The sequence below is a fragment of the Colobus angolensis genome, unplaced genomic scaffold (genome assembly GCF_000951035.1).
Source record: "Colobus angolensis palliatus isolate OR3802 unplaced genomic scaffold, Cang.pa_1.0 Scaffold33, whole genome shotgun sequence".
NCBI lineage: Eukaryota > Metazoa > Chordata > Mammalia > Primates > Cercopithecidae > Colobus > Colobus angolensis.
In genome coordinates, this window is record NW_012116599.1 from 11,707,022 (window position 1) to 11,719,754 (window position 12,733).

At 43.1% G+C, this 12,733-nt stretch overlaps 1 protein-coding gene and 1 pseudogene across 2 annotated transcripts in view; one reads left to right on the forward strand and one right to left on the reverse strand.

Moving 5' to 3' along the window:
* Positions 1-12,733, forward strand: part of LOC105518845 (DIS3-like exonuclease 2) — a 405,890-nt gene that overhangs the window by 68,687 nt on the left and 324,470 nt on the right. Inside the window, exon 4 of the mRNA XM_011952002.1 lies at positions 9,666-9,719. Coding sequence (XP_011807392.1) covers positions 9,666-9,719 — 54 coding nt within the window. The remainder of the gene's footprint in view (positions 1-9,665; positions 9,720-12,733) is intronic.
* On the reverse strand, positions 373-7,915 carry LOC105518862 (annotated as a pseudogene). Its single transcript, XR_001002889.1, has 2 exons — positions 7,847-7,915; positions 373-2,191 (listed from the first exon to the last, which is right to left on the reverse strand). The product of XR_001002889.1 is annotated as a protein GPR108 pseudogene (transcript).

A 12,733-nucleotide genomic window follows, 5' to 3' on the forward strand; every position in this document is an offset into this window, starting at 1 on the left:
TCCCTCCCTCCCTCCCTCCCTTCCTTCCTTCCTTCCTTCCTTACCTTTCATTCTTTACCTTTCTCTGTTTATCTGTGGTCAAGTGCACACATGATCGATGGAAAAAAGAAAGAAAATTGTCTTTTAACAAATGAGCTGGTTTATCTGATTCTTGGAGTACTCTTGGTGGTTATTTATTTATTTATTTATTTATTTAGAAGGTCTCACTCTGTTGCCCAGGCTGGAGTGCAGTGGTGCAATCTTGGCTCACTGCAGCCTCTGCGTCCTGGGTTCAAGTGATTCTCGTGTGTCAGCCTCCCAAGTAGCTAGGATTACAGAAAGTAAAAAATTAGTCATGCCATCATACCTGGCTAATTTTTGTGTATATATATATTTTTTTTAGCCAAGCAGATTGGTCATTATTGTACATATAGCTGGAAGAGAGGGGTGGTCCTGGAGTGAGGACAGGGCTGCCCATTACTTGGGGGGAGGAAGGGGCTCTTCTTCCAAATGGGCTTGTCCGGGAACCGGGGTCCTGGGGAGCTGGGCGCCTGGTCCACATGGACCCCCTCCACCTCCCCACATACGCTGTGGAAGAAGGCCAGGAGTGAGAAATGCTGGCGGATAAGGATCCTTTTGTCTGAGATGTGGAGGGTGATCATAACAGTTCCCACCCGCTGGCTGTTTTGTTGACTTTGGAGAGGCCTTCCTGGAACCCAGAGTCGGTCATTACTTGCTCCATCTGAACATCCTCCTCGTCCTCCTGGGGCAGCTGTAGGTATGGGTTGTCCCCTGTGGGCTGGAACTTGTAACCCATGAGCACGAAGAAGGCCAGGGTGGAGCCCTCCACCAAGAGCTGGTACAGCCACTGCCACTGAAAGGGGACAGCCACCTGCCACAGGATGGCGATGATGCAGGTGAAGTAGACGTAGCAGATGACCATGACATAGTAATGCTGGAACAGCTTCAGCTTGGCCAGGTTCACCGCCACCTTCCCGTCTGTGCCAGACATGTCCTGGAGATACCAGATGGACCAGACTGCGGGAAACAGGATGGCCCGCAGCAGATGAGATCCATCAGGAACAAAATCTCCTTCCACAGCACATAGTCACTGGCGCCCTCCTCGCGGGACTCGATGCCGATGTAGGCCACGTTGGCCAGGACCTGCATGGGGATCACGATCCCAAAGACCTTCTTCTCCTTATCCGACAGGACGTACTTGATGAAGGCCCAACCTGAGCCGATCGGGGCGATGGTGATGAAGAGAAGGGCACCCTTCAGCAGGTGTGTGATGTAGTACATGACGGCAAGGCCTTCAATGGGGCGGCTCTGACTGTTGATGAAGTAGTAGTTGATACTATGAAAGAGGAGAGAGATGCTCTTGGTGAAGGCCAAGGCCGCCATGAGCCAGTGGATCTTGAAGACGCTGTACATGTTCCTGTGGAGGGTGGACACCCAGAAGATGCCGGCGGCCAGGAAGCAGGCGGACATGACTATGTAGAGCTTGAAAGGGGGCATCTCCGCCGCCTACAGGAAGCCATCGGGGTTCTTCTCCTGGATCATCACCGTGATGTCAAATGGATGCTCCTTTCCTGGCACTGAATTGTTGCAGTTGTGGAAGTTCAGGCTGTATTGGCCTTCTTCCGCCTGAGAGCCGATCACCACGTGGAAACTGAAGTTGTAGGAGTTGTTGAGGTGGCTCAGGCCCAACACTAGCTCCTGTCCTTCCCGCTAGGACCCAGAGGCACTGCGGGTGTTGACTTGGGCTTGCTGGCTGCAGAGGTTCCTCCGCCATCCACCTTGCAGGGGACTGTGGCCTGTTGCTTTGGGAGCCCTGGTTCGGAGGGTGCTTTGGGGAGGAGCCCAGGAAAGATAAACAACTTCTGCTCTCCATACTTCCAAGGATCTTCAGATCCTTGGTGTTGATGAGGAACCGGACCAGGAAGCTGCTACTGTTTTTCTGGAGAGGATAGTCCTGGAAATCCTGGGTTGAATAGGAGCGAACTCTGCCAGATCGAACCTGGCTGAGACTGAACCCCACCAGCAGGGACTTCTCTTCTGCCTCCTGGAGGCCCAGCCGCAGGAGGCTCAACCCCACCTCCAGGGAGCTGTTGGTGTAGAAACTGAAGCTGTTCAGCTGGATGTCTGCTGCTTCTCCCCCTCGGAGGGCCTGGCCTTCACCTTCCGAAAGAACTTTTAGATTCCAGTTGAGCTTCCAGCAACATTTCAATGGAACCCCCCAAATCCCATTAAGTGCCCCGAGGACCCCACTCTATAGCTCCCCCAGGACCCTGCTGTGCGGCTCCAGGGTCTTTGGCGCCCCAAAAGTGATTCCAAGAATTAAAAGGACTAAGACCCAAGGGGGGGGAAGGGGGTGTAGTCCCCCAATTTTTGTATTTTTAGTAGAGATGGCGTTTCACCATGTTGGCTAGGCTGACCTGACCTCAAGTGATCCTCCTGCCTTAGCCTCCCAAAGTGCTGAGATTACAGTCATGAGCCGCCACACCCAGCCCGATTGGTGTTTCTTTTTTTTAAAGCTTTTCCTGGATTTATTTGACATGGCCTCTCTTAGGAGAGATGAAGCTGCATTTGGATGTTAGTCCATTCATTAATCCATTCATTTGCTCTTCATCGTTCAGCCCATATCCCGGACACCATTTTATCTGTAAGCTTCTTGGCCCTCCTCCTGTTTCACGTAGGAGGACCCATTGTGCCTTTCCATTCTCATCCTCTTGCACTCTCCTCCAGGAACACTCTCCTCCATTCACCCTGAGCTTCCAGTCTTTTCCTCTAAAAACTGTGCTCCTTGATATCTCTGTGACTTTGTGTGTGCTGTTCCTGGTGCTCGGAATGCTTTCTCCCGCTGTCTTGATGTAATGGTGCTTACCTTTTAAGTCCCTGCCTAAATGTTACCCACTTTGAGAAGCCTCATTTTAATTCTCCAAGTAGAGTTGGCTGTTAGTGCTTTCCTGTAGTTGACTTTTTTGTTTTCCCTTTATTCTAAACTTACCACCATTTCTTGGCTTTTATGTTTCCCCCAAATAGACTGTTCATGTCCTTGATGGCAGGGTCATGTCTTATTCCAGAAGTTAGCTCAGTGCCTGGCATTTGACTGATGCTTAATACATTTATATTGAATAAATATTTACTTATTGACTGAATAAAGGATCCAGATACTGTCTTTTGAAGAAGAGTCGGGGGAACGTCAGTAGTTAGAACTTGAAAGAAAACTAGCCTCGAATTTTGGCTATAGATTTATACCTATCTAGAGACAGCGTTCTGCAATGGTATTAGCTTCAGCTCCCTTTTAGTTTTCGCTTTTGAAACCACTCGTTGCTGATACTCAAATAAAACAAAACAAAAATCTGATCAATATAACAACTCTAATTCCCAGTAGTTTGTAAGTGATTCCTTCTGGCCTGTGACATCATGGGACTCTGCAGCCAGGGCCTCCCCCCCACATATGAGAACAGTTGTTCTTTGCAGATGGGGAAAGGAATGGGTTCCAGATATGAGGTCACTGTGTGAAATATACAACACTGTAAATAAGATTTTCATAGGCAGAGAAACAGAGTCCATCTGCTGCTTGATATAAACTTTATGTGTGCAGGCCTTGCTGGGTAAGGTAAAAGGCCAGTCAAGAAAGGGTGTTTTAATGCTGATGGAGAAAATTAAGTGTATTAGAGATACTTGGAAACTTTTGTTAACTTTTGTATTCAAATTCATCTCTTTTGACCTCTTTTTTTTCCTCCCCATCCAGAGAAGAAACTTTTATCGAGAGATAGTAGGGGGATTTTAAAAAAATAGGAGTAGAGTATTTTTATTTTGTTTTCAATGCTTTAACCAATACTTTGACATTTCATTCGTATTTTTTCCTATGTGAGAAGAGGAGACCACAGTCTCATCTTTCCAGTGTTTGAAACGACAATAACAGAAACACATGATCATGTACGTGTAGTTTTGAAGTTTAAAAAAAATAAATTCTCACATCAAAAAACGTATTTCATTTCTCTCTTCATAGGTGGAGTACTGAGAGGTCGTTATAGGAGATGTTGGGAGAGATTAGGGGATAGACAAGCCTGGAAGGGGCTCCAGTTTAGGGTGATGATCAAGGTGACATGGGTATGAAGATGGTAGAATTGGCTGTTTCAGATCCCAAAAGATGCTTTGGCTAAAGGAAGTTCAGGCTAAGCCCCTAGAGCTGCCTTAGTTATGATGTCGGAGTTCCTTTTAGAATAGAATATTGGTGTGAAGTTGTTATTGGCTCTCTAAAAAAATCCTAGTCCAGGAAGATAGAGGACAGGATGAACTAGTTTCTAGGACAAACAAACAAACATTTGTTTGTTTGTCAGTTTGGTTGTTAGTTTCTTAAGAAACAAGCAACCATTTGTTAAGAGTGAAATCAGGCAGGGTGTGGTGGCTCACGCCTATAATCCCAGCACTTTGGAAGGCTGAGGTGGGAAGATTGCTTGAGGCCAAAAGTTTAAGACCAGCCTGGGCAACATAGTGAGCCTTCATCTGTACAAAGTAAAAATCAGCCAGGCATGGTGATGTGCACCTGTATTCCTAGCTGCTGGGGAGGCTGAGGCAGGAGGATCACTTGAGCCCTGGAGTTGGAGGCTGTGGTAAGTCATGATCATGCCATTGTGCTCCAGCCGGGGCAACACAGTGAGACCCTGTCTCTCTCTCTCTTTTTTTTTTTTTTAAAAAAAAGAGTAAAGTCAGCTGGAGAACACTTGGGGATGAATTAAAGATGAGGGGAATAGATGTGATGTTATAGCGGAATGCCCAGTCACTTAGAAGGGAGAAATGATATTCATAACATTAATACTGGGGATGATGAAAGAACTTCAGCTCTGCAGGCATTAATTATTTAGTGCAACAAATGTTTCTTGACTTCTTACTCAGTGCCAAACATATACCAGTGAGCAAGTTAGGCAAGCCACTGGGGAGGTAAGGAAAAACAACTAAAGAAAAAGAGAAGAAATTATAGACTGATCATTGCTAATAAGGAAATGGGAAAGGTGAGAGAGAATAATTATAGAGAGAACCTCTTTAGTAGAGTTGTTAGGGAAAGCCTCTGTGAGATGATCTGTGGGTTGCTTGAGATGAGAATGAAACAGCCAGTTGAAGAATTAGGAGAAGAACATAGGTGGAGAGCTCAGCTAGTAGAACAGCAGCAAGCAGAGAAAGGCTTGGTGGTTCTGAGAAATGAGAAGGAAGCCTGTTGGAACATTGTGAGCAAAGGGAGTTATATGATGGGACAAGTGGAGAGTTAGGCATCAGCCAAGTCATGTAGGGTCTCTAGGCTGTACTGGAGAATTGGATTTTGTTTAAAGAGCAGCAGGAAGTCACTGAAGGCTGTTAAGCAGGAGAAGAAAATAATCTCTTTCATGCTTTGAGCATATCTCTCTGGGAATTGTGAGATGAATAGACTAGAGTGGAAGCTGAGAGGCCACTCAGGAAGCTATCAAAGTAAACCAGGTCAGAAAACATGGAGATGGGAACAAGAAGGTGGCAGTGAAGATGGAGAGGAGTGGATGGATGGATGTGGGGCTAGAACTGATATGACATGCTGGTGGGTGAGATATGGAAGGTGAGGCAGAGGGAGGCATCCCTGATGCTTGCTGAGTTTTTGAATTGAGCAGCTGGCTGGATGGTGTTGCCATTAACCAAGACGGAGAAAAGCAAGGGTTGGAATGAGTTTTTGGGTGAGAGGGACAGCTGGCATATATGAGCGAAGAGGCCCTGGTGGTGAGTGTGGCAAACAGAGAGAGAGGCTGTTCACAGTAGTGGAGAGCATGGACTCTGGAGCCAGACTGTCTGACCTTGAATGTGATGTGAAAGCGGGCAATTTTTTTAACCTCTCAGTGCCTCAGTTTCCTCCTCTGTAAAAACAAGGATAATAGTATCTACCTCATAGGGTTGTTGTGAGGGTTAAATTAGCTGATGGATATAAAGCTCTTCAAAGAGTGTGTGGCACGTCATATACCTGCATTAGTGGCACTTGAGTTTTGTTTTTATTACTATAAGAGGAGTGTCTGTTATTCAGATTAGGTGGTTGCTGTCATTTGGAGAACCCTGTCCAAAGCTGTTAGATCTTACGATTTTTCAAGAATATCTGGAACTATGTATTTTATATGTGTGAAATTCCTCAGTTTTAAGGACTCTCAAACAAGCCAAATACAGTATGTTTGTGATTGCCAGTTAGACTGATTTAGCCCAGTTGTGTGGTGTTTTTCTGTGGTACTGTTTAGCTCCTTGGGTACAGGAAGGGAGAAAGCAGATAGCTGGGGTTAGTTGAGAGTAGAGAATCAAGGGTAAAATCTTCAAGGTCTTTTGCTGGTTGAGTATCAGAGTAAGAGGTTTGTTTAGGATTTGCAAGGTTAAGTGATAATGACAGGCCATGGCAATTAGGTTGCTAGAGAAGGGAGTAAACAGTGGGAGGACAATGAATGGTGACACATGTGGTCACAGCTTTGGGTTGGAGATCTTAGTGAAAATGAAGAGTTGTTGAAATGGGGTTTTTACCATAAGTAGACAGAAGACTGCCATTGGAAAGTGCGATATTTGAATTTTTTTTCTTTGAAGTGGTGTCATTAGTAGTGCTGATGGGATCCAGGCTGCGAACATGGGAGAGAGTAGGTGGGGTAGAAGAGCAAATGGTAGTTAGAGTGACAGGCTGGGGTTGCTTGGTCTTCAACATGGATGTGAAGTCCCAAAAATATATATGGGAGTAAGGATAGAGAGGAAGGCAGTGAGCTGCTAGTCAAAATGTTAGTGAATTGGAGCTTTGACCCACCTGTAAGTTTGAGAATGACAACACCAAGGAGGTGCTAATGATATGAACTTCAAAGGATCTGGGATTTTTAAAAGAGATTAGAGGAAAAAATACTTTTAAAGCCATGATGGGGAAGCAAAGAGCCCTTCCTCACCTGGTCTCTGAGATACATGGGTTATGAGAGATAAAATAGACACCCTTTGAGAGCACTCAGGGAAGCAATAACATCAGGAAACAGCCAGGTTTCGATTAAGGGGAAGAATCAGGAGCATCCGGAGAAGAGATGGAGGCTATGGGATTCTCACTGATCAAGTTCCAGGCCTAGGGAAGTGCTTTAGGAAGATGGGAGATGGGCAATTGGGTCAGATTAGGGGATGGCTATAGAAATGAAAGCCGGCTGGGCACAGTGGCTGTAATCGCAGCACTTTGGGAGGCCAAGGTGGGCGGATCATGAGGTCAGGAGATCGAGACCATCCTGACTAACATGGTGAAACCCCGTCTCTACTAAAAATACAAAAAATTAGCTGGGCATGGTGGCGGGCGCCTGTAGTCTCAGCTACTCAGGAGGCTGAGGCAGGAGAATGGTGTGAACCTGGGAGGCGGAGCTTGCAGTGAGCTGAGATCCGGCCACTGCACTCCAGCCTGGGAGACAGCAAGACTCCGTCTCAAAAAAAAGAAATGAAAGCCTTGGACTTTCGTAGGTGAGTAAGACAAGACATCTGTGGGAAGTATCCTTTAGTTAAAAGACCATTTGTTTTTGACAGACTTTACTGTCGGCTGCTTCTCTCAGGCTATAGAAACAACTCTGGTCTGCTGCAGAGCTCTGGGGAGTTTCTGCTTTCTTAGTGTGATCTGAATTCTCTCAAGGGCTGTGTTTCTGAGGTCCAGTTCTTCAGAGTTATGCTTCAGTCAAATTTATAAATGCTATTGTGGAACAAGGTTTCTCTTCTTTCTTTTGTCCTTTTGTATATATTGGGAAGTTTGGGATAGAGAATCAAGGGTAAAATCTTCAAGGTCTTTTTAATACCTTTTCTTTTAAATAGAGCCTGGATGCAACCTGTCTCTTTTCCCTGGGCCCAGCCTAACCTGTCTGAGTGCCCTGCAATTAAAGACATTTTCAAAGCTAGAGGCATTCTCATCTCCGTACTTCTTCATTTGCTAACCATTCACTGAGCTACAAGGGATGATAGAAGAATAGGAATTGAAAAAAAAACTTAGGCCAGAGAAAAGCATCTGGAATCAGAAAATGAAATTGTTAAACATTTAATTTCAATGAACTGACTTTGGTTTGTTTGGAGTCTCTTCCCCTCACGAGACTGTCAGCTCTGTGACGGTAGAGACTGTCTGTTGTTAGTCTCCCTTTTACCCCATCACTTGACATGGTGCCTGCCATGCTATTCGTTAGGAAATATTTGTTGAGTGAGTGGATGAATATTTAGGATAAATGTAAGTTTTTTCCCTCCTTCCCTCAACAAGAAACAGCTGTCTAGAAGTGGATTTACTGTGACACTCTTAACAAGGGACTGGCCTTGGGGAGCTTTGCCAACCTTATCTCTTGGTCCCTCCCTCTTCTGTGCTAGGCAGAGTTATTGCACAATGGAGAAGAGTTAGTGAGTGCCCTCTTAACCACTTTTGCTAACACAGTGTCCTCTACTATACTTCTCTTCTGATTTATTTGCAAATTTTGCTCTTCTGTAAAGGACTAGGTCAGACACCATCTCTGAAGCGTCTTCTGGTACCCTCGCTATGAAAGTAAGCTGTACCTCTGCTTTATGTTTTCATTTAAAGTAGGGACTGAGCTTAATCATTATCTTCCCCATCAGTGTGTCTCAGGGTCTTGAATATAGTCAGTACTCAATAATTAATTGTTGAATTAAGGACTGAATGATCATTTGTAGTAGCCTATTTGAGTGTTCATGATATTGTAAACTGTGGCATGGACATTTGTAATTTAAACATGGTATACAGCACAGAAGGAAATTATTTTCTGCTTTATTTTATGCCCTTGCCTGTTTTGTTAATTATGTATCTTTGAGTCTTGACATGTTTTAGGGGGAAATGTTATTTAAAACACTTTCTCGAGATATCCTTTGAGTTTGGCTGTTAGAAAAATAACTGCTTCCATCCATGTGTTCCAGTGACCTGAGACTACAGCTGGAACCTGGGGAGCGTTACAGCTTCCTGCAAGAGCCTGAAATACTGAACTGCTATTGAAGAGGCCCCCACCTGCACCCCTGTGTGTAAATAGAAGCAGACCCTGATTTGGTGCTGAAATAACATGAAGTTGAAGGCAGACTGGGTGGCCTGGCTGTTGGAGCCAGGATTCCAGTTTGCATTAAGAGCTGGTTATGGCCATTTTGAATTATTGACTCATTCAGCTCTGCAGAGGGGCCAGAGTAAAAAATAATGCATCCAGTTTCTTGAGGCTCAGTATCTAGGTTGGAAATCAACCTGTATCACTTTGAAAATTGTCACAGAAACAAGCAATTGTGGAAAGGTCTTGGAACTGGGAGAAAAAAATAAAAAGGCCTTTATATAGTGAGGCACAATCCCCAGGTAATCTGATTTGTAAAGTCAAGGTTTAAATTTGAAGACTAGCATATAGGGGCACCTAAAAGTCTAATAGTTGCCACTTTCCCACTCTGTTGCCAGGCTCTCTTGTTCTTTACCTTTGCTTGTTCACACTAAGGTGCCAGTCTAAGCTTTCTGTTTTTGATGGAACCCTCTATTTCAGATATGAACATAAATTGTGTTTCCTGCATTTAATGAACAGTTCTTATACATCTAACTTGTTTTCTCAATTGAACTGTTTAATTTTAAAACTTTTTATTGGAGAATAACATACATATGGAAAAATCATAAATATATAGCTAGATTTTCACAAGCTTTATTTTTTGTTTTAAAGGGTGTATTGAGAATTAATCCAAAGAAGTTTCATGAAGCCTTCATTCCTTCCCCGGTAAGTTCAATAAATTTATAATAAACTTAATGTCACATTTAATTTTTTAGATGTGCTCTGAAACTGAAATCATGTATTCTAACTAAAAAGCAGAGTAGTGAAGCAGAACTGAGGATGGGCAAAGATTTGTTTCAAATTTAAATAAACAAAATTTTCTTTTGGTTAACAACCCCTTCTGCCAGTCTTAAAATCGCATGCCAAATGAAAGGGATGGCATTTGTTACAAGGCTGCAAAGAGCAGCTGGACCCAGGCAGACTACCCACCAGTTCGTGTAATTGAACGCCCTTGGTTTATGGCTTAAAAGGATTTATGATTTTTTCCACTGATTTAAGTTAATCTTTCCTAAACAAATATGCTATCTACTTTGGATCTATTGCATGAGCTAATCTGAACATTTGTCCAAAAATAATGTGTAATGCTTTTTTTTGCGGGGGGTCAGAGTTTCTCACTTCACTTTCGTGCAGGTGATAGAGCTTCATACAAGGCTCTTTACCGTTGGGTCCTTTAGATCCTTTTACATAAATGTAAGCATTTATGACTCATTTTAAGAGGCTCTTTCCACTTAAATCAAATTCACACTAACACATAGTTAGCAGCAGTTCTATAGAGAAGGTTTGATTGAGCAAAGCTAGGAGAGCAATATTCTTAAATTCCTGACCTAACTTTTCCAGGATACCATAAATAGAATAGCTATAGAATCGTAGATTTTTCACAGTGAAAGAGACCAAACTTATGCTTATAGATGACAAAATGGAATACATATATTTTAATTAACATATTTTATTATTTTAAATGACAGTAAGTTTAGTGAGAATATAGTTTCAGTCATGTACTTTATAAATGTTGTTATTACAGATTGAGCACCCCTTATTTGAAACACTTGGGACCAGAAGTATTTTGGATTTAGAATTTTTTTTTAAATTTTGGAATATTTACATTACATACTTACACTGAAATCCAAAATGCTCCAGTGAGCATTTTCTTTGAGTGTCAGATCAGTGCCCAAAAGGTTTATATTTTAGAACATTTCAGATTTTATATGCTCAAGTGATATTATTGTAATTGTTACAATAATCTTATGACCTACTGTCAAGCTCAGTTTAGTCCTTTTCCCCTGCCTTTGAAATCCAGGGACTCACATTGCATCCAAGTTCAAGTCTTACCCATTGAATCAGATAAAAGGTATCAGTGGCATTCACATTACTCTTTCTCAGTCATATTCTGTTCCCGTGAGAGAAAATGGCATATGTCTTGACCCTGGAACTTGAGTTGTAAAATTGGGTTGTAGAATTGAGGGTCAGCTTTGAGGTGGTAACTTGGCTGCAAAGCAGTTCTCGCATATACTAGAAGTGCAGTTTACATATGTATTAGTTTCCAGAGTTTGCTCATAAGGTTAAATTTACATCCAGGAATCATAAAAACTACCCATGAAAATCTCTTAGGAAGGTGTTATGTTGGAGGCGGATAAACCATCTCTCAGTATGCCCTGCATAACTAATGTTTTTTTCCCATAAAGAAAGCGTAACTGTTTCTTCAAGAATATACCAGTTGAAGGAACTTGATTGTATTAGAAGCCCTCATGTATGAAAGACACAGATTTTTAAGCATGAAAATATCACTCGATGTAGTTAGTTCATCTTAAGAGGCAACTGGGAACTGGGTAGACTCAGACCTCTTGTCTCTTGTGCATGCTTAAGTTTGCTCTTATTGATGGCAATGATAAGGGGAACTACAGCATTCTGAAAATTTTGCTGCTCCCTCTCTTGCCTGAATACACGGTATAGGATTTCCCTAAGTTAAATCCCTATTGGGCTGGCTCCTAGCAAGTGTGGGACCTAGGACAGAAGTAGAAAAGAAGGCACACATACCTTAAATCAAATATTGATAAGTTAGACCTCACACCCACCATCAAGTAAAATATATTATTCTATATATTCCTTGCCAAATACACCTTCATATACCTGAGTTCAAATGTAGAATTCTCAGATTTCTTGCAGCTCCATGCTGAAGCATGGCTCCACCTCTAGCTTGCCCCTCGTCCCTTCTCAGTGCTAGCTGCCTGTCCCCTTGTGACTCCCTTGCATTCAGTGAGGGCCCTTTCATGCACAAACGTGGGCATCCTGTCCCACATATCTAAGCTATGTCCGTACCCATTAGAAATACCTGTCCTTTAGCCAGCTGCCATGTTGAGGGGGTGCCTCTGGTGATGGGGGAGTGCCTGTATATGTCCTGGAGGTAGGCTTGGGGCTGCTTATTTTAGGGAAGCACATCCATTTGGCCCTGTGAACTCCTTGTCTGATGGGGAGGGGTGTGGCTGGAGCAGGGCCAGAGCAGAGTTGCTATGGTTCCTGCAAGCTAAATTCATGTAATTTACATCTGCAAGTGATGTATCTCCATGGTTTAACCTGGCTTGTTAAAGAAAGCTAAGAAGCAAAAGCAAAAGGTGCTGATGTTTTAAAAGCTCATAGTTGCTTTCGTACTTAAAATTGTATTCTTGCTATGTCATATTTAGAAATTTTTAGACAGTTGAGATATTAGGATTGGCTTATTTCTATGCTTCTTTTATTCTTTTATTTGGCTCCTGCTTGAGTAGTAATAGTGTCTCAGAGAGAGAAAAACAATTCACCTCTAGGTAATTAAGAATAGATCATAAGAGCTGCCAATCAAGGCCCATTGCAAGTGATTGTAGACACTCTGGTTTTGGACACGGAAACAGTCCTACAGTCTTGCTTTGTGGGTTTCAGTTTTCAAAAGCATTATAGAAAGCAATTGAAGAGGGCAATAATAGAGGCAACAGATTACTCATATATAAAGCCTGCAGCCAACTGTGGTCTAGATTTCTGAGTATACATAGCTCATATCCATGTCAAATGTGAATTTGTATTAACTGGAAACTTGACTTAGGTTCATTATAACTTCTTTTTTTTTTTTGAGACGGAGTCTCGCTCTGTCGCCCAGGCTGGAGTGCAGTGGCTGGATCTCAGCTCACTGCAAGTTCCGCCTCCCGGGTTTA